Genomic DNA, 23,942 nt, shown 5'->3' with positions numbered 1-23,942 from the left:
CTGGGCTTGCTCCTAGGAAGAACCCCAGCCCCATGTTCATTCTCTGCTGAGCCCAGGGCTCCACTCAAGGGACACCAGTGGGTGTGGAGTACAAGGAGACTGAGGGCCAGAGGCCACCCACCCCAGCCTCTGTTCCTCATGTTCTGCTCATAGACGTGATCGGAAGAAGACACGGGAGCTCAGCCGGCCGTTTGCAGCGACAGCCCCACCACTGTGCTGGGTCAGATGCAGCACAGACTGCCAGTTCAATAAAGCGCCAGCTAGTTGCCAACAAAACTGAAAACCCAAGGAAAGCCCCCACTTGCTTGCTGAGCCTAGGTGCCTATTAGATGTCTAATTGCTGAGCTTCTGTTTCAGGAAGTCTGAGGGAAGGAGAGAAAAAAAACTCCCGAAGGATCCCTTGGGGCCTGCAGTCCTCAGAGATAGCTGGACTTCAGGTCCCTTCCAGTCCTCACCTTTTATGATCAAATTAAGGACGTGTTCCCAGATGGGTGACTTGTATTCACAGTGCATTACACAGGGAGCTTAGCTCACACTCGCCAGCAAATAAAAAGTAAAAATCTCAGACATCGTGTTGAGCAAAAACAGCCTGACACAAAAGAGCCCATAAGGTAGGATTCCATATGCATAAAGTGCTAGAACAGGCAAAACGAACCTAGGTGATAGAAATCAGAGCAGTTGACTGAAAGGAATAGTGGGAAACTTTCTGGGGTGAGGGGATGTTTACTGTCTTTTTGGAGCGGCACTTACACAGGTGTATGCATTTGTCAAAACTCATCCAACTGTATACCTGAAGCATTTTCTTGTGTTTAAAGTATACCTCAGTATAAAAGAATATTAAGAAAAAAAGGTTGCACATTTGGCTATAATACATCATGGACACCTTTGTGGCATAAATTTAGTGTATTGGTTGATTGGCTTATTTCCCTCTGGACACTAAGAGACCCTAGAGGTGGGCCTCCCAGGTTTCCATCTCCCTTAGTGCACACAGTAGGTACCCCATAAATGCCTCAGTTGCCATGGCATCAATGCACAATTCCTCTGTGAAGCTCTTTTTCAGCTCAAGTATTGAGAAAAATGAGTTGGAAGGAATTGAGCTAGAAAGAGACTTAGAATGCTGATTGCTGTCTCGGGCACCTGTGTGCCATGAGGGTGTTTCTTGGGCCACATGTGGGCACCTTTCTGACCTGATTATGTGTACCATGTGGGTGTACACAGAGATGGTCTGGTGTCTGGGGTGGGATGCCCTTGGGTGACTGAGCTGGCTCTCCAACTCTGGGTCTCTGTGGTTTCAGGGTATTAGACCATCCAGGTCCCCACCCTGCTGCCTTGGCTGGCAGCGAAGTGCCACTCAGCATATTCTAGACCCTTGTGGATGGACCTGGGCATGTGTAAAGGGACTGACAAAGAAGACTCGGGCCTGGGGGAGGGGGATGCCCTGTACCCTGTGGAGGGGGTATCTGAACGATCTGGGCCTTTTGCAGTTCCCCTGGCCTGACACTCAGACACTGATGAACAGTTGATGGGTTGAATAAGCTGCTGCCAAGCCCCCGAACCCCATCCTTAATGTGGGGAAGGGCTATGAAGAAAAAATCAGGGCCGCCCGCCTTTCAGGGAAGAGAGTGGCTACCCCTAGGCCAGTTTGTCCTTGGGAGGTGGGCTAAATTCAGGGTTCAGGCCGAAGGGCCCTCAGCTCCCACCTCTGGAGGAGGACCCGGTCTTAGGGACCCCCATTTCATTTCATCCCTGCCCGGGGAATCACTTCAGCAGAGCAGCAGAGCTAAAGCGGGTAGGGTTTTCCTGTCAGCTGAATTAGCCTCGGTTTCAGCCTGGGTGTTGGAATAAATGAGATGCAAATGCATGTAAATGAGGGCATTCCCCGGCTTTAGGGTGGGTGTGTTCTCCTCCACCTCCGGGAGGGATGGGGATGATTCTGAAGGACTTAGCAAGATCACTGGAGGCAGAGATTAAGAGTAGAGAAGGACAGGCTCCTCAGACTCCTATCTCCCCCAGAACTGGGCTCCAGACTGGACAGGGTTAATGCCTATGCAGCCTCAAAGGAGCGGGGCCTGTGGGGAGCTGGTTAGCTGAGGCCCCGTGCAAGGACGGACCAATGTGCCTTTGATCTGGGAGCAAGGACCTGAAAGCACAGGCCACCAGCACCAGCTGGCACCCCCACCGAGCCTTTGTCCAAGCTGTTAGCCCGGGAGAGCCGAGACTGTGCAGATAATTGCCTGGGCGGGAGGGATGGTCTGAAACTTACTGTCGATCCCTCCTACTTACATCCCCCACCATCCCAACCTGTGACTTGAGCCTCCACAACCACCCACAGCCACTGCCAGAAACCAGGATGGCCACTTTCTGGTCTGCGGAGGACAATGTTCTTTCAATTCTTCCCTACGGTCCCAGCCCCCCAGCTCCAGCCCCATCCATCACTTATCTCCCCCAGAGACTAGCCTGAGGTTCAGCCCCAAAGCAGGTAGAAGTCTTTTTTTTTTTTTTGAGATGGAGTCTCACTCTGTCACCCAAGCTGGAGTGCAGTGCAGTGGTGCAATCTCCGCTCACTGCAACCTCCGCCTCCCGGGTTCAAGTGATTCTCCTGCCTTAGCCTCCCGAATAGCTGGGATTACAGGCACCTGCCACCACGCCCAGCTAATTTTTTGTATTTTTAGTAGAGACAGGGTTTCACCATGTTGGCCAGGCTGGTCTCGAATTCCTGACCTCAGGTGATCCACCCGCCCTGGCCTCCCAAAGTGCTGGAATTACAGGCATGAGCCACTGTGCCCGGCCTCAGGTAGAATTTTTTAAGGGCTTAGGGCCTGGTGGCTGGAACTTGATGTCAGTGCCATCCAATAGAAATATGAGTCACAAATGCAAGCCACATTTACAATTTTAAATTTTCTAATAACCATATTTTTAAACCAAAAAAAGTGAAATTAAACTTGAACACATTTTATTGAATCCAGTATAATACTATCAAATATTATCTGTTTAACCTGTAATCAGTGTTAAAAATTATTAACGAAATAGTCAACATTCCTTATTGTACTAAGCCTGCAAAATGGATGTGACTTTACAATAGCACAACTCAGTCCACAGTAGCACTTGGTCGCCACATGCAGTGAATGAGTGGCCGCCCTATTGTTGGATAGTGCTTGAGCTGGAGAGAAAAACTGCTAGGGAATCGGTTCTGCCAGGAAAACTGCTGACTCTTCGGGCATGGGCAGAAATCGGCTAGGTCTCCCTGGGAGCATCTGGGCTGCATAGAGGGAGAACCAGGCCCAGATGAGGCTGACAGGACTGACTTTTAGCCTTGAAGTGGGGGTCACAGACCCAGTCCAGGCAGATGGGCCATAGGCAAGCCATGAACCTTTATCCAACTCTGCACGCAGAGGTAGGAGGCAATGTGGTGCAATGGGTAGGCTCACAGGCCTGGCTTCAGACAGACTGAGGCTCATCTGTCCTAGAGTCAGATTTCCCGTCTGTGAAACGAGGCTAATAACCCCCGTCTTCCTAGGATTGTTGCAAGGATGAAGTAAGGTGATCCACCAACAGTACTAAGTGCAGTGCAGGGCACAGAATGAGCATGTGATGCTGCTGGGGCGGTCCTTAGTCCAGTGCGTGGGGTTGGAAAAACTGAGGTCTAGAAAGGGGACTGAGTCACAGTGTGAGTGTGTATTCAGGCAATAGGAAGGTTAATCTCACACTCCCTCATTCTTTCATTCCTTTATTCACCAGCCCCTGCTTTGGGAGACCAGGACAAATATCCAGGGGAGAGACAGGCATGCAAGTAAACTAATCCATCCTGTGCTGAGGTAGGGATGGGAATTCAAGTGTGCCAGGAATACAGAGAGGAGGGAAAGAGCCCAGGCAGGGAGGGCTGGTGTGGGCAACAAGGAGGCCTTCTGAGGTGGATCTCTCATAAGAATAATAATAATAACAATAACCACAGTAGCAACTAAATTCATTTGGCACTTTCTGTGTGCCAAGCATGTACAAACATCAATACATTTATGTTTCACAGCAGCCCTGTGAAATAGATATTATTATTAGCCCCATTTTACAAATGGAAAAACTGAGGTAGAGAAACATCAATTAATCTGCCCAAAGACACAAGACAAATGCATGGCCAGGGCCGAGATTCACTCAGGTGAGCTGACTTCCAAGCACAGCCCTAACCACTTCCTTATCCCTAGGAACAGGAAATCTTCAAGAGGGTGAGGTGTGAGGCCAGAGGGGGAGGCAGAGGTAGATGCAAGGCCTGGTTCTCTGGCTCAGGGCATTTCCTCGTTGCCAGTGTCAGCAAGTCTGGGTGAATTTCCTTGCCAGCCACCACAGACTCTCTTTACTGATGACTCTTCCTCATCCCCCCATTATCCCTTGTTGATTTGGGATCCATCACTTTGGGAAGAAAAGTATTCTGTGTAGTCATTTTTAGGACCATGTACACAATGGGTGCTGATTAAATGTTCACTGAATCATTCAGTTAATAAAATGAGTCTGTGAGGTGTTGATGGGTTGACATGTTCTCAAGGAAGAAATGCAGTTGCCTTACAAGCAGGGCTACAAGTTCTGATGGGCGACTCCCGGCAAGGAAGCCTGGAGTGAGCGAGGTTCCTAGCTGTCGTCTCCCCATTTGGAGGCCCGTGGATGACTGGGGTGAAGTTACAGCTTGTCAAGCTACATCTAGTCCCATTCTCCTGTCCCTGGTGTTGCCAGTCCAAGAACACCCAGACTCGTCTTTGGAGGGTTTCCAGTCAGCCAGGGTAGAGAGCAGGGGCCCTGTGCTCATTTGTGGAGTGTGATCAGAGTATGATCAGGGAGTCCTGACCTCCACCTTTGGGGAGTGAGCTCCTGTTTTGAGGGCACCCACACCCTTTTCCTGAGCCTATTCTTTAGCACTGAGGGGCAGGCAGAAGGGGAGTGCCCTGTGGACGGGCAAAGCTGCACTGTGTTCTGGGGTTGGTGAGACTGCAAACCCTAGGTACTGGGTGCTCCAGCTCAAGGTCACCCCAACTGCAGGGCAGGAGAGAGGAGCACAGAGTGGAGGAATCCCACAGAGATTTTCTAGGAAGCCTGGGAACCACTTCCACACAATGCTTTGCATAAATTTACGTGGCAAAGAATATTCTTTGCATGCTGTGTTCCAGAGGCTCCGATTCCAAGGAGACCAAAATGCCAGACGTGAATCAGGAGGTTGAAGTGTGCTTTCCTTTGGGATCAGGGAGGGGAGTGAATAGGGAGGGGCTGCAGGAAAGGGAAGGCTCCCCAGGGTGACCAGCTACCCTGGTTTGTCCAGGACTGGGGGTGTCCCAAGGTGCAGAAATTTTACTGCCAAAATGAGGAAAGTCCCATGTAAACTGGGACAAGTAGTTCACCCCACATCCATCTCCCACCTCAAACAGTGCCTACAGCTGCACTCTACCTGCCTGACTGTTGTGTCCATGTCATAGCAGTGGCACCATTGCTGATTGAGCACCAGCTGTGTGCCTTTGCATTCAGAAAACCCTCCTTCAGGAAAGCCAGTTGAGAAAACAGTGCAGGGGGGTCTAGTTTCTGGTGTGAACAGTTAATATTCTCCCTGTGCAGCATCTCTACCTTGATGTGAATACACATACTACAGGCCCTGTCAGTAACCAGCAGAGGCCAGGAAGGGGCCAGAGCTGGGTGAGGGGGCACACAGGAACGAGTCAGTTTGGGTGGATGGGCAGTCAGGAGAGGTGTCCTGGAGGAGGTGGAGTGGGGAAGAGAGCAGGAGGTGACTCTGGCATCACTTAGGGCACACAGAATGTTGGAGAATGTCTAAATCTAGGAGCAGGGGGCTGCATGTGTGGGATAGAAGGATAGAGGGAGGCACTGCCATGGTCCAAGCAGGGGCAAGGAGGCCTGTCCCAGGACAGTGATGTTGGGTGAGGGTTGGGAGCTTGTGGCCAGTGCCAAAAGAAAGGTGCCAGGAGGAGCCAGTCAGGAAAGGAAGATTCACAGTCTGCTCCCATTATGAGCTCTCAGGAACCTTCCAGATGCAGGGAGGGATGCATCCAGTTCCAGAAGCTGATGAACCTGGGGCAGGATGGAGTTGGGGGTGGGGCTCTAGAGTGAAGCCCAAAGGACAGGGAAGCCTGGCCCGGGAAGAGTGCATAGCCGGATGGAGCAGTCCCAGCCTGATGAGCTGCAGTAGGGCTGGTGCAGATGGCCAAGCTGATGCATATGGAGCAGCTGTCCTGGGGGGTGGAGAATCATGAGGTGCTGGCATCTAGGGGATGAGCGACTGTGGTCTTACAATCAAGCCAGGTCCAGCTTCCCCAAACGCTGGGGCTATGTGAGACCAAGACCAGGGGCCCCTGCTTACCTATTTTCCCCTGCAACTTTCCACAGCCAGGGGATGGGTTCTGAAATCTGCAGGCCTGACATCCTAGGCCTGAGAGGTGTGGCTGAACCTGAGCACAGAGCATCCTCAGACCACCCCGAGCCCTCTTCACCCTGGCAGCACCGGAAACCCTGCAGCCGGGACTCAGCCAGGCTTGGCCACAGCAGGGCGTGGGCCCTGAGCTGCTAAAGGAAGGGCAGGGACAGAGCCAGGTGCAGGTGGCTGGAGAACAAGGGAGAAAGCGGATCCCACCCGCCCACCGGGAGCTGCCTGGGGGCCCCAGAGACAAAGGACACTCTTGGTAGGTTTACTTTGGAACATGAGGCTGCCCAGCTGCTACAGCAGAGAGCTTCATCTGGAATCTGGTTTCAGCAGCTCCCCTGGACAGACTATACCCCTCCCAGGCCAGGGCCCCGAGCGGGTGGATGCTCTGCTGGAGGCCAGCCGGGATAGGATCCTCCTTAGGACCTAGGGCTTCTTCACCAGGCCTTGGATGGAGAAGATTGGAGAGGTTATGGAAGTGCTTGGACATAGGACATCTGCCTCTCTGGTCTTTGTCCATCCCACAGGGCCACTGCAAGACTCAGAATGGAATTTCTCAGGTCCAAGGGTGGGGCAGACTGGGGTCCCAGTCCACACCTGGAAATGACACAAAGTCCTGATAAGTCAGAGCCAGAGGCCAGGGGAGTGGCTGAAACCACTCATGATAAGAGCATTATAGAATCCCAGAAAGGACTTGGAGGCTCGCCTCATCCTTCTTTACAGACGAGAAGCTAAGGTGCAGAGGAGGGGACCCCATGGTCAGCATCTGAGCAAGGACCAAGCTAGGATCTTAACCTTTCTCTACCAGTTGAATGAAGCCCATCTCAGAAGCACATATTTTGAGACAAAATAAAACACATAGGATTAAAAAGGAAACCACCTATATTGAAATACAGCTATCAGAACACAGAAACCAATTTTTGATAGAGTAGTATATGTCTTTATTCATGTTTTAAATATTAAGATCTAGCAGCAAATCTAAGTGCTGTAATTTTGAAGTCGTGATGAGTATTAATGTTATTTGAGAGGCCAGCAGCAACTGTAACACGACAGGGAAATATCTGCAGTTTCTTTTGGCCACAATTTCTGCTTTGTTGCGTACATTCACAACTGAAGGAAATGCTAAATTTGAATGAGAGGTTAATGAGAAGGAGATGTGATTTCTCCCCTAAATCTCTCCACCACCCCTTCACAGCGTCTGTTAAGAAGGGCCCCCTGGGCCGGGCGCCGTGGCTCAAGCCTGTAATCCCAGCACTTTGGGAGGCCGAGACGGGCGGATCACGAGGTCAGGAGATCGAGACCATCCTGGCTAACACAGTGAAACCCTGTCTCTACTAAAAAATACAAAAAACTAGCCGGGCGTGGTGGTGGGCGCCTGTAGTCCCAGCTACTCGGGAGGCTGAGGCAGGAGAATGGCGTGAACCCGGGAGGCGGAGCTTGCAGTGAGCTGAGATCCGGCCACTGCACTCCAGCCTGGGCGACAGAGCAAGACTCCGTCTCAAAAAAAAAAAAAAGAAGGGCCCCCTGAACTATTAATACATAGACAGGCAAAACTAATCTATGCCATTAGCAGCGAGGAGAGTGGTTCCCTGGGCAAAGGAGGGTGTTTAGTGACTGGAGGGCAGCCTAAGTCTGAGAGACTAGGAGCATTTTATCTCTTTGTCTGGGTGCTGGTTACCAGGTGTGTTCTGTTTGTGGAAATTCATCCATCTGTACACTTACGTGCGTGTAACTGTGTGAATCCTTTATTTAATACAAATTAAAAACACACCTTTACTGGAACAGACGTACGTGCAGGTGTCAGCTTGCACCCGCACAGGCGCACTCTCTCTCACACACACAAACCCTTGCCAGTGTGTACCAGTGAGCCTCTGCAGATCCATGGGCGTGCATGTGTCCCCACAACCCTTGCAGGCATATGGACACAGATGGATACAGTGAGACAGAGAACACTATTTTTAGGAAGTAAGTCTAAGCAAAAGAGGTGGCTTCCCAATTTATGGAACTGATTGCTCATAGCGGAGAGGGTTGCCCTGTAAGAAGCTGCTGTCATCCAGACTGTGTTTTTTTTTTTTTTAATTTTTAAAATAAAAAGACAAATGAGTTTTATTGTTTCTGTAAAAATAATGCAAGCTCATTTTAAAGAAATCAAGCAGTGAAGACAAGTATAAAGAAAATAGTTTAAAATTAACCTAAATTTCTACAAGCTAAGAAAAAGAAGTCCTCACTCATGCGTTGATGAGTGTTACGGATGTCTGTCTGCTCACACAAAGATGGAAGGGAGGCAGGGAAATGCTTTTATAGAGTGGAAACCTACTCCCTCACTTGCTATTTTTAACAAAGATGTTCCTTTAACTTTACTTGAATGAAACAAGAAAAAGACACAGAGTGGCTCTTAACGTGCGAGTCCTGGAACCTCTGTCCTGCCTCCCTTCACAGATTTCAATCCACACTTCCCCAGGGACCAGAGGCGCCTTTTTGAGGTCTGAGTGTGTTGTGTTTGCTCACCGTTTACCTGTCTCTTGGCCAGGTGCCTGCTTCACAGCAATCCAGGGCTCAGGGCTGCGGCCCCAAAGTCCAGACCCTTTGGCGGCCGTGTGCAGGGGTTGGTACGGCAGCAGCTCGTTGGGGTCATTGGTGACGTGTTTTGCAGGAGTAAGATCAAGGCAAAGCTGACCCTTGCGAGGGAGAAGGATTTCGTTCTGGCAGAGATGTCCAACAGGTGTCCACCGTGCCCTCTTGAACGGGTGCCCACCATTCCCCGGTTTGATGTGGTCATTAGCGATGCAGCCTCCCAGCTTGGTGTCACAGTCAGGAGCTGTTCTGACCACATCCTGTTTTGGTGGGGCAGTTGGGACTGCATTCTTCTGCCTCGGTGTCATAGGCAGAGTGTGTTCACACCAGGTTCTGGATTGTTTGAGGCCACCAGGGGCCACATTCTCCCGGTTTGGCGTCACATGCATGTGCCGCCTGGATGTCCTCGCTGATGAGTGGTCACCGTTTTCCGGTTCTGCTGTCACTTAGGATCAGCATTCATTTGTTCACATTTGGGAGGAGGGGAGCAAGGAGCAGTGTGAGGAGCCAGAGATACTCCATCAGCTCTTCCCTTTTTTTTTTTTGCAATATGATTCAATTTATTGCTAGAATTTTATTTGGTTATTACAATATCTGTAAGCATGTATGTATTTTTAAAAGGGATGGGGGAGATGGAAGGCAGAGTTACCTAAAGTTCAAGTTACCTAAAGTGCCAGGCTAATTTTAACCTTTCCAAGGAAGGGAAATAGCTCAGATGGGCAAGGGAGGCATTGCCCATTTTTTGAGCCAGATTGTTTCGGAAGGTTTCTGCCCCCTGGGGATTTCCTTGGGAGCCTCTCTGCAGGGGCTCCACCACAGCTGTGTACACCAGGGTGCCAACATCTGGATGACATCTCCAAGCTGAGAAATGTCTCAAGTGATGACAGCTAAGAAACCAAAAGATGCAAGTGTTTCCTGTTGTGTGGAATGGGGCAAAAAGAAGGTGCTTGGATGACACAGTCACTCTTGCCTGCTTGAATTCAGACATGCTTGTTAGGAGGGGAAAGAGGAGGTGACCCTGCTGCCTGTCCACATGTGTGCCCCATAGCCTGGGGGGCTTTGGGTTTACCCAGGCCAGTGTTGTCCAGGTGTGCCTGTGGAGTTGTTGGCATCCTGGGGTCTGGAGCCTCTCTGCAAATGGTGTCCCTCCCTCCATCAGCACAGCCACCCCCAGGAGGTCTGCCCACCCTGCCCTCCGTCCCTGGGCATAGCATCAGGCCCATTGTCTGTGTCTTCCAGCTTCCCCGCAGGCAACGTGAGGAGAGCCTGTGCCCAGAAGCAGGATGAGAAGATGGCAAACTTCCTATTACCTCGGGGCACCAGCAGCTTCCGCAGGTTCACACGGGAGTCCCTGGCAGCCATCGAGAAGCGCATGGTGGAGAAGCAAGCCCACGGCTCAACCACCTTGCAGCAGAGCCGAGAGGGGCTGCCTGAGGAGGAGGCTCTCCGGCCCCAGCTGGACCTGCAGGCCTCCAAAAAGCTGCCAGATCTCTATGGCAATCCACCCCGAGAGCTCATCGGAGAGCCCCTGGAGGACCTGGACCCCTTCTATAGCACCCAAAAGGTGACTACCACCCACCTCCAGCCCTGCCTACCCTTCTGTGCAACTCCCTTGTCAATGGAGCAGAGAGGAAAGAGGGCCTGGCCTCCATATGGGGCTCTGTTTAGGGTGGCTCACCAGGCTTTGGGGGAATGAGGCACTGGTGATCTATATTCCAATCACCTTAATTTTGGAATTCGGGAATAAAAGACAGGAATTATGCAGCCTGAGATGCTGGTTTGGTGTCATGAAGAAGAGAGGGTAGCCTCAGGGAAAACATGCCTCCTGTGACTACCTTCTTTGGGAATTACCTGTGGTTAGATTTTCACTCCTGAAGGACTCCTCCCCGTTGTGTGGTGTGTGTGTGAATTGGAGTCAAGCCCTGAGTTCTGGCCTGCATTTGGGCCCTACCTGTGTTTGGGCCACAAAGCATAGCATGTGGTCCCTTCTCCCTACTGGGGAGAGCATGTAGTCCCCACACCCACGAACTATGCATGGCTATGCTGACTGGCTCAGGCCACAGCCACAGCAGCAGCTCCCTGAGCTTTGAGGGCTGGCAACAGGACCAGGAAGGCCAGTGGAAAATCTGAGAGGGATGGAGAGGGCAGTGATCACTGGGGGATTTTTGGAGGAGGGTGGTGTGTGACATTCTGCCATTGTCCCTTCTGATCATAGGGAAGGGAAGTGGCTTTTGTCTACTAGGGCAGGGAGACTCAGGCTTCCTCCTAGCATGGCTCTGACCCAAGAGGTAACTGCCCCTGTCTGAATCCCCTGCCCTGGCCTCCCTCCTCCAGATCTCAGGCCCGTTTGTGCCCCAGCCCTGCACCCCACCACATACAGAACTCCTGCAGAGGCTTGGTCTCCAAGCTGCCCACGCTTCTGGGCCTTACTTCCAGAGGAAGGTGGATTTGAATTTGGGGGAGGTCTTTTTCCCAGAAGGCTGAGTACAAGGAAGACAGTGGCCAGGCACAGTACTGCAGTCAGCACCAGGCTGAGGAAGCTCGTGGGGGTCAGACAGGGCTGGTGTGGCCAGTGCAAGAATGTGACTGCAAGGGTGTGTGACTGTGGTTTAAGACCAAGCGCCTGGGGATGAGCCTGGGGTGCATCTTTGGGTGTGCATGCATGCATTGGATGTGTGAGTGGGTGTGTGTGTGAAGTAAAAGCCCACCCAGTCCACATAAACAGGTAGGGGAGGAGGCCTAGAACTTGGTCCTGCTCCCAAGCCCCCAGCTGAACTTTCCCTTGGTACAGGTGACTCCAGTGGAGTCCAGGCAAGGTTGAGGCCGCAGCTGGGGTCAGAGTGAGGCTGGAAGCTGGGCTTAGTCAAGGTGGGCGGGCCTAGGTCATGGTTGGTGAGAGATAGAAGTAGGAATTGGGATTGGGGTTAAGGCCACAGCTGGTAGTAAGTCAAGGTTATGGGGAGAGGATGAGTGGCAATCAGACTGAAGTTAGCTGGGACAGGCAGGCTCCATGGCAGGTGGACCCAACTGAGGTTGAGGTCAAGACTGAGCTGGGCTTTTGGGGGCTGGTGGCAGCTGAGCATGTGAGGGGTCAGGGGCATCATCTCTTCTGGCCTTGGGTCTGGGAATGCTTGAACAGCAGCTTCAGGGATGATCCCAGCCTCTCATTTTCTGTTTCCACTTGCTGATCCCTGGCCACACTGCCTGCAGCCTCACAAGGCAATGGAGGCACCACAGCAGAACTTTTGGTCCTAATCTATCCAGTCAGCTTGTCTCTCCAGACCAGATTAGGTAGAACCTTGTCCCACCAGCTCATTCGGCAGGCCAGTGGACTCACTGCCTTGCCCGTGGGTGGAGGTGAAGGAGGTCTCAGGGGAATGTCAGGTTGTGATATCCCCCTAGACCTCTGTGAGGCCACAGAGCTGTGGCCACCACACACCGGGGCAGGTGGGGAGGCACCGCTGTCCTCAAGGGCTGCTTGGGCACCTGATGTGCACATGTCTCAGCATTCAGCTCTTGTTGTCCGCTCCTGTGCCCCATTGTGCTGTGTAGAAAGGATCTTCCAGAAGCTCAGGGAGGGGTTGCATTGCTGTTCATGATCCCCTGGAGGGAGGCAGTAGGCTGTGTCCTGTGGGATGGGGCTGACATTTGTCCTGGACTCCAGAAGACAGGGTCCCAAGAAAAGCTCTCAGGGGACTGCTTCTGCATTTTCCTTTTCTCTTCTACTCACCCATAAGTCCTCCCTGCTGACCCAGCTTCCCTATCATGTCCTCCCTCCCAGTGGGCCTGGCGGGGACCCCACGCAGGGTGAGGAGGGGTCAGCTAAGGGAGAAGGGGAGGGAGGAGGCATCCCCAGGTCTGCTGAGCCTCTGCTGTGACAACAGCTGGGCAAGGACTGGAAAAGGTCCCTTCTTTTTGTGACTATAATTTTGAAACTAAATCTCAACCAAACTGACATGCCCCTGAGACCTCCCTCACCTCCACCCATGAGCAAGGCAGTGAGTCCACTGACCTGCCAAATGTGCTGGCAGCCTCCCCTCCCCGTCTCCTCCCTCAGTCCCTCTCCTCCTCCTCCCACCCCACCCCTCAGCCACAGTCCAAGGGCTCTGAGTCAAAAGCTGCCCCCAAAAGCCTTCCTACACAAGGGCCTAATGCTACTGTCTGTCCCCAGACTTTCATCGTACTGAATAAAGGCAAGACCATCTTCCGGTTCAGTGCCACCAACGCCTTGTATGTCCTCAGTCCCTTCCACCCCATCCGGAGAGCGGCTGTGAAGATTCTGGTTCACTCATATCCTTTGCAGTTAATACCTGCTGAATACCCCCTGGGGGCCCACACTGGGGATGTGCACGGGGTGCTGCCCCCACCCCACCTCCATTCTAGTTTAGGAGAGTGGTGCTGATTCCCTGCTGGTCCTAAGACAAACACATGGTCATGACCTGGGAGCTGGTTGGAAATGAAAAACCTCTGACCCTCCTCCAGACCTGCCAAGTCAGCATCTGCATTTGCATTTGATCCCCAGGAGATTCTTGGGCACATGAAAGTTTGAGAAACCCTCTTCTGATTCTTCAGGAGAACATTCTAGAAGCTAAGCTACTGAGGATCCCAGAATAAATGGCATCTGTCAGGCTCTGATATTGGATCCAAATGTCCCTTCCCACCACACCCCCTTGGGCCATCCTTCTCCCCACCCACTTGCAGGGACCTTCAAGCAGGTCACCAGAACTCAGCCAAGGAAAAACCATTTCCCAATAAAGAGGCCTCCAGTTTATTCACATGTGGGCATCTTTCGAGGGCGGCAACACTTGCTTTTTGATTAGGCGTTGACAAAATGTTTGCAGTTTCAGAGTATCTCAAAGAACTCTGATTAACGTTAAATTACATAAACCACAGCTGAAAAAAGCTCCAGCCTGCAGAGGAGAGCCATTGGAGTGATGCAGCATAATGAGGGACTTACCGGGCTTGGGCCTGAGAGGGGCGTCATTTGGGCAGCACACGGCATGGGGCGCCAGCACCTAATCACTCTGTTCTCTGGACTTCAGAGAAGGGGCCCCATAGATGGAGCCTTCCGGGAGGGCAGTGCCAGCTGCAGAGTCAGAGGCGTGAGTGTTTCACTGCGAGGGCCTGGGCAGGCCTCCCTTTGGCCAGTGGCAACCGGGGTGAGTGCACACGTGCCGGTGGCCCTGCTGTTCATCTAAGTGATGCTGCTAGGCTCAGCAGTGCGACTGACTGTGGGTCTAGTGGGCTGGCCCCACAGAGCTCCCCAAAGTCCCCTTCAGCCCCCTCTCTGAATGGACTTCTTGGAGGCCAAGACAAAGACTTCACTCAGTAACCTCCAGCCAAGGTAGGAGGCATCAGGATTACAGATACCTAGTGAGGGACTAAGTAACTGGGACTGAGGCTGGCAGGTCAGGAGCTTTTCCTGTCGGGGCAGGGATGGGGGATGCTCCTCCTATGGCTCCACTTTCTTCCCACCTGTTCCCAGTGCCTGATCCTGACCCTAGGGGTTCATTGGAGGGGCATGCACGGCAAGTGGTGTCTGCATGCAGATGTGCAGTAAAATGCATGCTTGCTTCCAACCACTGTCTGCTCTCCTCCAGCCCACCCTTGCCTTCCTGGTGGGGTTCCTGAGACAACCCCACATGCAAACCATGGCTGTGGCATGAGCAAGGTGGGAGGCAGACACTGTGGAGAGGGACCATAGGTAGCAGGCAGCCTGCCATTCACAGCTGTATCTTATTCTGTGGGGCAAGTGTGGGCAGGTGTGTAGATTTCATCTTGAGCCATCCTGAGTTCCCTGTAGGTGTCAGACTCTTTGCTGGACACGCTGGGGTACTGAGCCAAATAAGACCCGTCTGGGCCCTTGGCAGTTTTATCGTCCCCTAAAAGTGATAAGGCAGCTTTGCAAATAGTTATCATTTCTGCCAGAGTGTGGTCACAGCCTGGTAAGAAGAACAGAGCAGCAGGAGGAAAAGCCAGCTTTTCTTGCTCTGAGCCTGTCTCTGGCCTCACTCCAGGGGCGTGGCCTCTCTAAAAGCATCCTCCAGCTCTCACCTGGGGCTTCTCCTCCAGGTATCTAACCAACCCAGCACTGTTTGGCAGCCACAGAAGCCCTCAGGGATGTAGCAGAAGCTCCAGAGCTCCTGCAAGGGGCTGAGCTGGGTCTTGAGGGAAATGAAAGGTCAGGGAGGCAGGTGGGCAAGGGAGGGAGTGGGGGGCCCTCGAGTGCCCAGCCTGGCCAGAGTGTCCATTGAGCAGTGGCTCTGAGGCTGTGAGGTGCTGCTTCCACCTGGAGAAACTGGCCCTGAGGGCTCGGAGCCAGCCTCCATCCCCCAGGACAGCTGCCCCAGGGAAGTGTCGAGCATCAGTGAGGACCTGGTTCCCAGTGGCTGCCTTGACACTTGCTGCTGCCTGGGGATGGGAGCACATTGCTGGACCTCGACAGCGCCACTTGGTGGGCTCAGTGGGCACTGGGGAAAAGAAGAGGTCTAGATTTGTGGGGTTTGGGAGCAGCCCCTCTGCAACACTGTTGAGCCTTGACATTAAGTGTGGTGTGTGGACTAGTAGCATCAGCTTCACCAGGATGTTGTAGGAGTGGCCAAATCTTGAGCCTCACCCCAGAACCTGTGTTTTAGCAAGGTCTCATGTGCATGCCACCCTAGGGCAGTTGCTTCCAAATGCCAGTCTGCGGGCCACCTCAGTCTCACCTGGGAAGTTTGTAAAAACGCAAATTCTTAGCTCTTTCCAGACCAGAATTACCAGTGTGAGGCCTAGAAATCTATAAGCACTCCATGAAGTTTTTTTAAATTTGAGGTATACTACTTCATATATGGTATACCATAAAATTTATCATTTTTTCTTTTTTTGGGAGGGGGGTACAGAGTCTCACTCTGCCACCCAGGCTGGAGTGCAGTGGCGCAATCTCAGCTCACTGCAACCTCTGCCTCCCAGGTTCAAGCGATTCTCTGCCTCTGCCTCTCAAGTAGCTGGCATTACAGGCACCCGCCACCACACCCAGCTGATTTTTGTATTTTTAGTAAAGATGGGGTTTCACCATCTTGGCCAGGCTGGTCTTGAACTCCTGTCCTCGTGATCCATCCTCCTCGGCCTCCCAAAGTGCTGGGATTACAGCCATGAGCCACCGCACCCAGCCAAAATTTACCATTTTTAAGTGCACAGTTCAGTGGTTTCTAGTATATTCATAAGGTTATGCAACCATCACCACTCTCTACTTCCAGAACATTTTCATCACCCCAAAAGAAATTCTGTGCCCATTATCAGTCACTATGCATTTCTAAAGAACATCAGATCTCATGTTTTGAATGGTGAACTTTTGCTCTGCTGAAATTGTTATACTCATTCAAACATCTACTAAGTTCCATTTGTGCAAAGTTCTGTGCTACGCCCTTTGGGAAGGGTAAGTGGGGCAAAGATAAACTTAAAAGTGGACATTAATGCAGCCTGGTGAGAAAACCTGCTCACTCATGACAATCCAGGAGCTCACAGACTATAGCAAGTGTGCGGTGATTCCGCTTGGCCTTGTTCTTGGCTCCATGCTTGCAGTGTGTCTCTGAGAAGTTACCAAAAAGTAAATATGGGCATGTGGAATGATTTTTTGTATGTATTTTTGTTATAATCCTGCAGAATGTGTTCCTGCTGGGGTTAAATAAAAGAAACCAACTGAACTCCATATCCTGCCGCAGTCACATTCAGAGAGGCCTCACACACACACCAAGAAGCATTTTGCCTTCCTGGTTATACAGGATCTGTGCACAAAATCCTCCCACGTTCCTCTACCGGATTCAAATGGGCAATCAAACCACATGTCCATGTGTGTATGTGTGTGCACATGTTGATTTAATAGCACAAATACATGAAAACACCCCTCCACAGTTAATTACCTTTTCTTTGGGAGTTTTGTTGTTGTTGTGTTGTTGTTGTTGTTGTTGTTGTTTTAACTCCCTGGGATCTGAAGACTTAGGCAGCCCAAGTGTCAGGCGTTCCCCACAACTCAGGCAGTCCTTGCTGGCATTGTAATCACGAGCCTCGGAGTGGGTGTTTGGGGATAATGACATGACAAGATTGAAGACGTTCCGCTGAGCATAGACCTGGAGAGCTGGCCTTTGCCTCAGCCCACACAAGGAACCAGCTCAGTCATCAGCCTGAAATTACAAGGCAGTGCAAACAGGTGTGCCCTGGCCAGGAGTTCAGTTGACTCATCTCTCTGGTGTTGGCTACATGCTGGGCACCATGGGGGACCTGGGTATGCTTTAGGCAGAGTCATATGGACCAGGGGCTCAGTCTAGGAAGGAAGAGATCTCACACATGCAGAGGAAGGACTAACAATTGTGCAAGTGCTGTCCTCAAGGCCATGGGAACCAGGCAAGGATTTTGAGCAGTGAAGTGGCAGAGAGGCAAGAGCTTGCTACACGTCACCCTAAGTCATTGCTGTGTCTGGAAAAGATAAAACCCAGGTAGATAGCGCCTGTCATTGCCCACCATGGGACCCAGGCCCTGACTGGTGGGATTCAGAGGGATGTGTGCCCTGGCTCTTCCCTGAGTCTGGGTGTTCAAGTTCTCACTCACCTCTGTCTGGGTCCAGCCAAGTCCTGTAGTACAAGACAGCCTGTTCACACCACTGCTTCCTGCAGTGGGGCCTGTTCCCCACTCTAAGGAGAGCTGTGAGTGGTCCCCCTAGAGGGACTTGGCTCTACCGAGAGGAGTCCACCACCCAGCCTTCAGCCCACGCTGCTTCACCGTGACCAACTGGGCTGACTGGTTGCTGGAGCAACCCTGGCCAGCCTTGGTGCTTATCTAAACGCCTCCTCCAGGAAGCCTTCCTGCCCATCCCAGCCAGAGGCATGTCTGGTTTTTTCATAACATCCCATGTCAGAGCTTTCTGGGGACATGGCTCCATTGACCCCCTGACTCCCACTCAGGGCCAGATACACATGCTCAGGTGGGATTTCCTCTTACAAATAACAAATCATTTCCTCCTTCCTGTACAGTAGTCTCCCCACATTCGACAGTGCTCTTTATCTCGTTTGGTTTTCATACTGCCCCATGGGTGGCAGAGGCCAGGCGTGGAATAGCTTACCTGCTTGGCACGTGAGAGCCAGAAGCAGCGTGACTCATGCAGGCCCTCCAGTCTGGAGGCAGGAGAGTGGACCAGGTGGCCTTGAATGTCATCTTGCAGAGGTGGTGCAGCATGGGGCCTCAGAGTGGGGCCCAGATCAGGAGAGCCAGGGTGCAGGCTGGCTCAGCCATTGATCAGCTTGGTACTGGAAGTGCTTTCCCAGGACTGCTGTAACAAATTACCACCAACGCAGTGACTTAAAGCAACGCAAATTTATCATCTTACAACTTTGGAAGTCAGAGGTCCAAAATGGACTAAACTCAAGGTGTTGGCAGGGCTGCACTCCTTTTGGAGGCTCTAGGGGAGAATGTGTTTCTGAGGCTTTTCCAGCCTCTGGAGGCTGCACCGGATTCTTGGTCTATAGTTTCCTTTCATCATCAAGCCAGGAATGGCCAGTTGAGTTTCATATCACAACACTCTGCCTCTCCCTCTTCCGCTTACAAGGACCCCTGTGATTACACTGAGTCTACCTGGATAAGCCAGAATGATCTCCCCACCTCAGGATCCTTAATTTAGGGCCAGGAGCAGTGGCTGATACTTGTAATCTCAGCACTTTGGGTGGCCGAGGTGGGAGGATTGCTTGAGCCCAGGAGTTCAAGACCAGCCTAAGCAATGTGATAAGACGTTGTGTCTACAAAAAAAAAAAAAAAAAATAAAAATTAGCTGGCTATGGTAGTGCACATCTGTAGTCCTAGCTACTCAGGAGCCTGAGGCAGGAGGATCTCTTGAGCCCAAGAGTTCAAGGCTGTGGTAAGCTATGATAATACCATTGCACTCCAGCCCCAGTGACACAGCTAGACCCTGTCTCGTGGAGGCCACGGGAGATCCTTAATTTAATGACGTCTGCACAGTCTCATTTTGTCCTACAAATTAGCATATTCACAGTTTCCGGGGATTCGTCCATGGCTACCTTGGGGGTGGTGGGGGCGTTATTCTGCCTACCACAGTGACCTTCAACTTAACCTCTTTGTGCCTCAGTCTTCTCATCACCTAAAATGGAAACAAAGTCTGCACCACATATTGTTGTTGGGAAAATTGAATTAGCTGATGGACACGGAGAGCAAATTCTGGTACCTAGGAAGGGCTCAATAAATATTCACTCTTGGTATCATTGCTTGCATATTTTAGGAGTCACCTGGACTCCTCAGTAGATGCTTAGCAGTAGATCCACGGGGATGAATAAAGACTGGTTGGGGGGCTTATTAACTGTCTGCCCAGTGAGGAAAGCCTTGGCACATAGCCCGCGTGTGGGCAGTATATGTGTGTGTGTGTGTGTGTGTGTGGTGTGTGTGTGTAAGGGAGAAGGTGTACTGATACTGAGATGATTATCTGATCCTGCCTTGAAAGCTGGAGAGGGATATAAGCCTGGCCCTGGAGACCCTCACACAGACAGAGGACTGGGCAGATACCAAACTGATGGAGAGACCCCAGGCCCTGAAGTGATGCCTTCTGGTCGGGGAGAAATCAAGTCTTCCTGGAACCATGGCATTGGAGCCCAGCAGTCCTGTTGGCTCAGTCCTCGTTTGACTAAGGGAGATTCCCAAGGCCTAATTCCCTCTCGTCCCAGATGAGAAATTAGATAATTATAAACTGGAGGCTGGTTTGAGATGCTGATTTCCTGATTGCCTGACTCCCTAGAAGAGGACTGGCAGCACGGAGGGCATCTACCTGGTTAGATTCCTGAGAGGCCTCCCCACTGTCCCCAGCTGGGGCAGTCATCACCGCAGCCTGGTCTGGTCTGTGGTCTGACTGCGCTGGCCTCCCCGTCAGGTGAGGTGGAGCTATGCTAGGGAGGAAAGAGGCAGCCCCTGGAGCTCAATTACTGCAGCTCCTGGGCGGCCTGAGGGAATCACCAGTTTGGCAGCTATGCACACAGGGCTGAGGCCAGGCATGGTGTTGAGTGCTTAGGGGCAGCCATAGGGAGTGGAAGGCCCAGCCTCTCCTCTGGGGCTGGGGAGGGATTTGTGAGAGAAGCACAGTGTCCCTCCTCTAGGCCAGGCCCCAAGGGGTGCTGAAGCCCACCGGAGGCCCAGAGTCTGCCCCTTTGTTCCTCTGCAGGCCTTGCAGAAGTGAGGCAGAGGTGGAGGAGGGTGGTCAGAGCTTTGTCTAGCCTGAAGCAGCTGCTAGGAATTGTAGCCAGAGTCAGGGTCAGAGAAGGCCTGGGCAGTTCAGTTCAAGGCCAAGAGCCCACAAGTAGACCTGAAGCACACCTCTGGCGTTGGAAGCACTCCCTTGTGATGGCAGACAGATGGACATGGCCGTTCAGTGGGCCACCATGGCTAAAAGAGGGGTGCGAGGTAGCACCGTGTTACCAGAAAGGCAGGACAGGCTGCTGGGGAGTTGGGTGGGGTCCTGCTGAGGGGCTCCTGCAGGGTGAGAAGGAGATTCCCAGGTGGAGCAGAGGGCTAGCTTGAAGAGTAGGTACACAGGCAGGAAGCAGCCAGAGGAACGGTCCCCTGCCTCCCCAGGGGTAGCAGGCCCCGGCCAGGTGTGCAGTTGGTGGGCAGCAGAGCATTCTGCAGAGAACTTCTAGAGAAAGCCTGGCCTGGGCTGCTCCCCTAGAAGTGGGGGAAGGAACTCAGAGCCCTGCCACTCTGGCCTTGCCCTCCCCTGAGGAGCAATTTATAAATGCCCATTTCTCTCCTATGTGACTGAGGACAGAGCCCCTCGCCTGACTACAGTTAAAAGCCTTTGAGGTCTGGGGCCCACCTTTCCTGCCTTCCCTCCTCACAAGACCCTACCAGCAGTGTGGTTTCAGGTCTCTGGTGCCTATTAGGTGTCATGGAGCAGGCCAGGGGCCAGCTGCCAGTGCCAGGGAAGGGACAGAGACCAGCCTGGGTGGAGGGGGGTTGGCATGGACTGGTTACAGCCCCAATGTGTCTCCTTGGAGACCCTGTTTATTGCTGTGGTAGCACTGTCCTGGCAGTGATGACTCACAGGGGCAGGACCCCCCAGCGGTGGTGGTGTGGTCGGCCTGCGCTGCTCGGCTTTCCTTGACCCCACACACGCTCTTCAACATGCTCATCATGTGCACCATCCTCACCAACTGCGTCTTCATGGCCCAGCACGACCCTCCACCCTGGACCAAGTATGTCGAGTGAGTAAATCTTCAGGGCCTCCGCTCCACGTGGCCCTCTCTCTTCCTTTCCATTCCATGCCATGGCTCCTGAAGCTGCCCCAGAGGGGGCTGTGTCCAGGCCCAGGAACTTACCCGCGGCGGTGGGACAGCCCTTGGCTCAGCTTCTACCGTCTTTTGCCTTTCCCAGTCCTGCCAACTTCTGGCATTAATTTGAGTCATGCCTTCTGGGGAGGAAGCTCTCCAGATTGGCAAAGCAGGGAGTTTCTCCCTGTTTTGCCTAAAGAGGAATGATGATATTGGAGAAGGCTCTGAAATAATAATAATTTATTGAGCATTTTGTACATGCCAGGCACTGTCATAAGAACAATAAGCATCATCTCCTTTAACCCTCATGGCCACCCAGTAGGGTGGGTACAGCCACCTTCCCCATTCCACAGATAAGACTAAGAATTAGAGAAATAGCTGGCCTGATGTCATGCAGCTAGGAGGTGGACAGCTAGGAGGTGCCCCAGGGCTATCCCCACTTCAGTAACACAGCCTGCTGCCTTTTTCCCCAAGTCCTGCCTCCTATAACCATTTGCACAGTTCCAGAAACCGCTTCTGCTCTTTTCTTCCCAAACAAAAGTACCTTGCCTGGAGGTTCTAAGCAGATTTGATAGGCACTTACTGCATTTGCCTGTAGTTTTCAAGAGACCAGCAGAATGTTGGGGCAGCCTCTCTTCCCAAAGCAGCCTGCCTGGTTGTTCTCCACGTTCACATAGATCCTAGCAGTGCTCTCAACTGGTATGTGCAGCTGCTCTGAATCCTGGGATGCAGTCCTATCCCGCTTCAGCCCTGGGGGCCCCAGTCCTAGCATCCAGGCATTTTGGATTCCTCAGGCTGCCCTAGGCAGAGAGAACAGCACCCCAACTCCCACCAGCCCCATGCATTATAACATCACCCTTCAAGCCCAAGGTGGACAGCTGGACCCACCTACCCTGTAAGCAGTTGAGGATTGACTGGGCCCATTGCTTGCTGCTTAAGACCCACAAACAGGGGTGAGCGTCCATGTTTACTGTCCTATAGCACAGACCCTGTGGCCACTGTATGCCTGTTAGACGCACTGCCCCCCAGGGCTAGGGTAAGGAGATTGGGAGGAGGTCTTCTTCCACCAAGACAACTGAGAGAGAACACAGAGAGTTCAGATGGACACATGGCAGTTACACGATAATATGGAATAAACAAATTGGACGATGGATTCGTTAGCCAGATGTTTAGAGCAAAGCTCCATCCCCAACTCCAGCTCTACCATGGGGGCATTGTAGAGAGTCCCGTTTGATGGCCCCTGTTGAAGGGAGCTGTGTGGGCTCGCACCATGTAGGGAACCTGGAGAACCTGGCCTGCTCAGGCCTCCCTGAGAAACCCCATCGGCCTCTCCTGCCCAGGTACACCTTCACCGCCATTTACACCTTTGAGTCTCTCGTCAAGATTCTGGCTCGAGGCTTCTGCCTACATGCGTTCACCTTCCTTCGGGACCCATGGAACTGGCTGGACTTCAGTGTGATTGTCATGGCGTAAGTATCTCGTTTGCTATGCTGTGCTATGCCATGCAGGCGACACTAGGGTGGAGTGTGCACACCCCAGGTCCCGGGCCACCCCTCTCTTTCTGGCTTCCTCCCTGCAGTCCACATGCAGCTCTGTACATAGGCTGGAGGAAGGTAGGGTGGAGGCCCTCAGCTCATCCTGGTGGGGAGAGATGGCTCAGGCAGGCCTTGGTGGTCAGGCCTACTGGCTCACCTGGGGCTCCATGGCAGCCGTGGGCTCCAGGGACACCATTAAGATTCTGGTTTTGTATCCTCTGCCCTTTCCACCAAGAGAAAACAGTATTTCAACCCCTGGCCCACTGCAAATGGTGACCTGGATTTCAAGATGATTAAGAATGAAATTGCAGTCAAGAGAAGGAGCCTGGAGAAGTGACTAAGCATCCCCAGGAACTGACACTAGGCACACCAGCACATCAGCTTGCTCCATCCAGAGACGGAATGCTTGGCACATTTTAAAGCACCCGGCCACTGACACAATACAGTGTATCCTCACACCAGCCAGAGAAGTAGGGTACATGGGGATGGCTTAGCCCATTTTATGGGTGAGAAAACTGATGCCAAGGACACACAGGGAGCCTGCCAGAAAGTGAATGTGACCCCAGGCCTGCTGCAGCCCAGGCTGAGGCCCCGCCTCTTTGCCTAGGAGAAACTCTTGCTGAGGGGTCAGTGTTGAGGCTGCACTCCACCGTGGAAGTGTCAGGGAACAGATGCTGGGTTCTGATGGGACATCTGCAGAAGTCGTGATCGGAGGCTCAGCCATCAAAGCCTTTTTGAAGGCTGAGTGCAGTGGCTCACGCCTGTAATTCCAGCACTTTGGGAGGCCGAAGTGAGCAGATTACTTGAGCTCAAGACTAGCCTGGGCAACATAGCAAGACCCCATGTCTATGAAAAACACAAGAATTAGCTGGGCATTGTGGCACACACGTGCAGTCTCAGCTACTCGGGAGGCTGAAGCGAGAGAGGATCACTTGAGCCTGTGAAGTCAAGGATGCAGTGAGCTGTGATCACATCACTGCACTCCAGTCTGGGCAACAGAGCAAGACTGTCTCAAGAAAAGAGAAAAAAGAAAAAGGCCTTTCTGAAGCAGAGGACCTAGTGTGTGCAGGGTTGAGCACTGCACCTCAGCAAGGAGCAGAGCTGGTGAGGCTCATACCCCCTGTC

The 23,942-nt window shown here is 52.4% G+C and overlaps 1 protein-coding gene across 5 annotated transcripts in view; it reads left to right on the top strand.

Annotated features, from left to right (window-relative positions):
* SCN5A (sodium voltage-gated channel alpha subunit 5) overlaps positions 1–23,942 on the top strand; it is a 109,351-nt gene that overhangs the window by 6,400 nt on the left and 79,009 nt on the right. For all 5 annotated transcript variants that reach the window (XM_033212071.1, XM_033212068.1, XM_033212069.1 and 2 more), the window contains exons 2-5: positions 10,223–10,547; positions 13,155–13,273; positions 21,127–21,216; positions 22,623–22,751. In XM_033212071.1, the coding sequence (XP_033067962.1) occupies positions 10,275–10,547; positions 13,155–13,273; positions 21,127–21,216; positions 22,623–22,751 (611 nt within the window). In that variant the 5' untranslated portion in view covers positions 10,223–10,274. The remainder of the gene's footprint in view (positions 1–10,222; positions 10,548–13,154; positions 13,274–21,126; positions 21,217–22,622; positions 22,752–23,942) is intronic.

This window comes from Trachypithecus francoisi, unplaced genomic scaffold (genome assembly GCF_009764315.1).
Source record: "Trachypithecus francoisi isolate TF-2019V2 unplaced genomic scaffold, Tfra_2.0 Lachesis_group0, whole genome shotgun sequence".
NCBI lineage: Eukaryota > Metazoa > Chordata > Mammalia > Primates > Cercopithecidae > Trachypithecus > Trachypithecus francoisi.
Note: the sequence above shows the minus strand (reverse complement) of the source record. Positions and strands in the feature narration are given on the sequence as shown.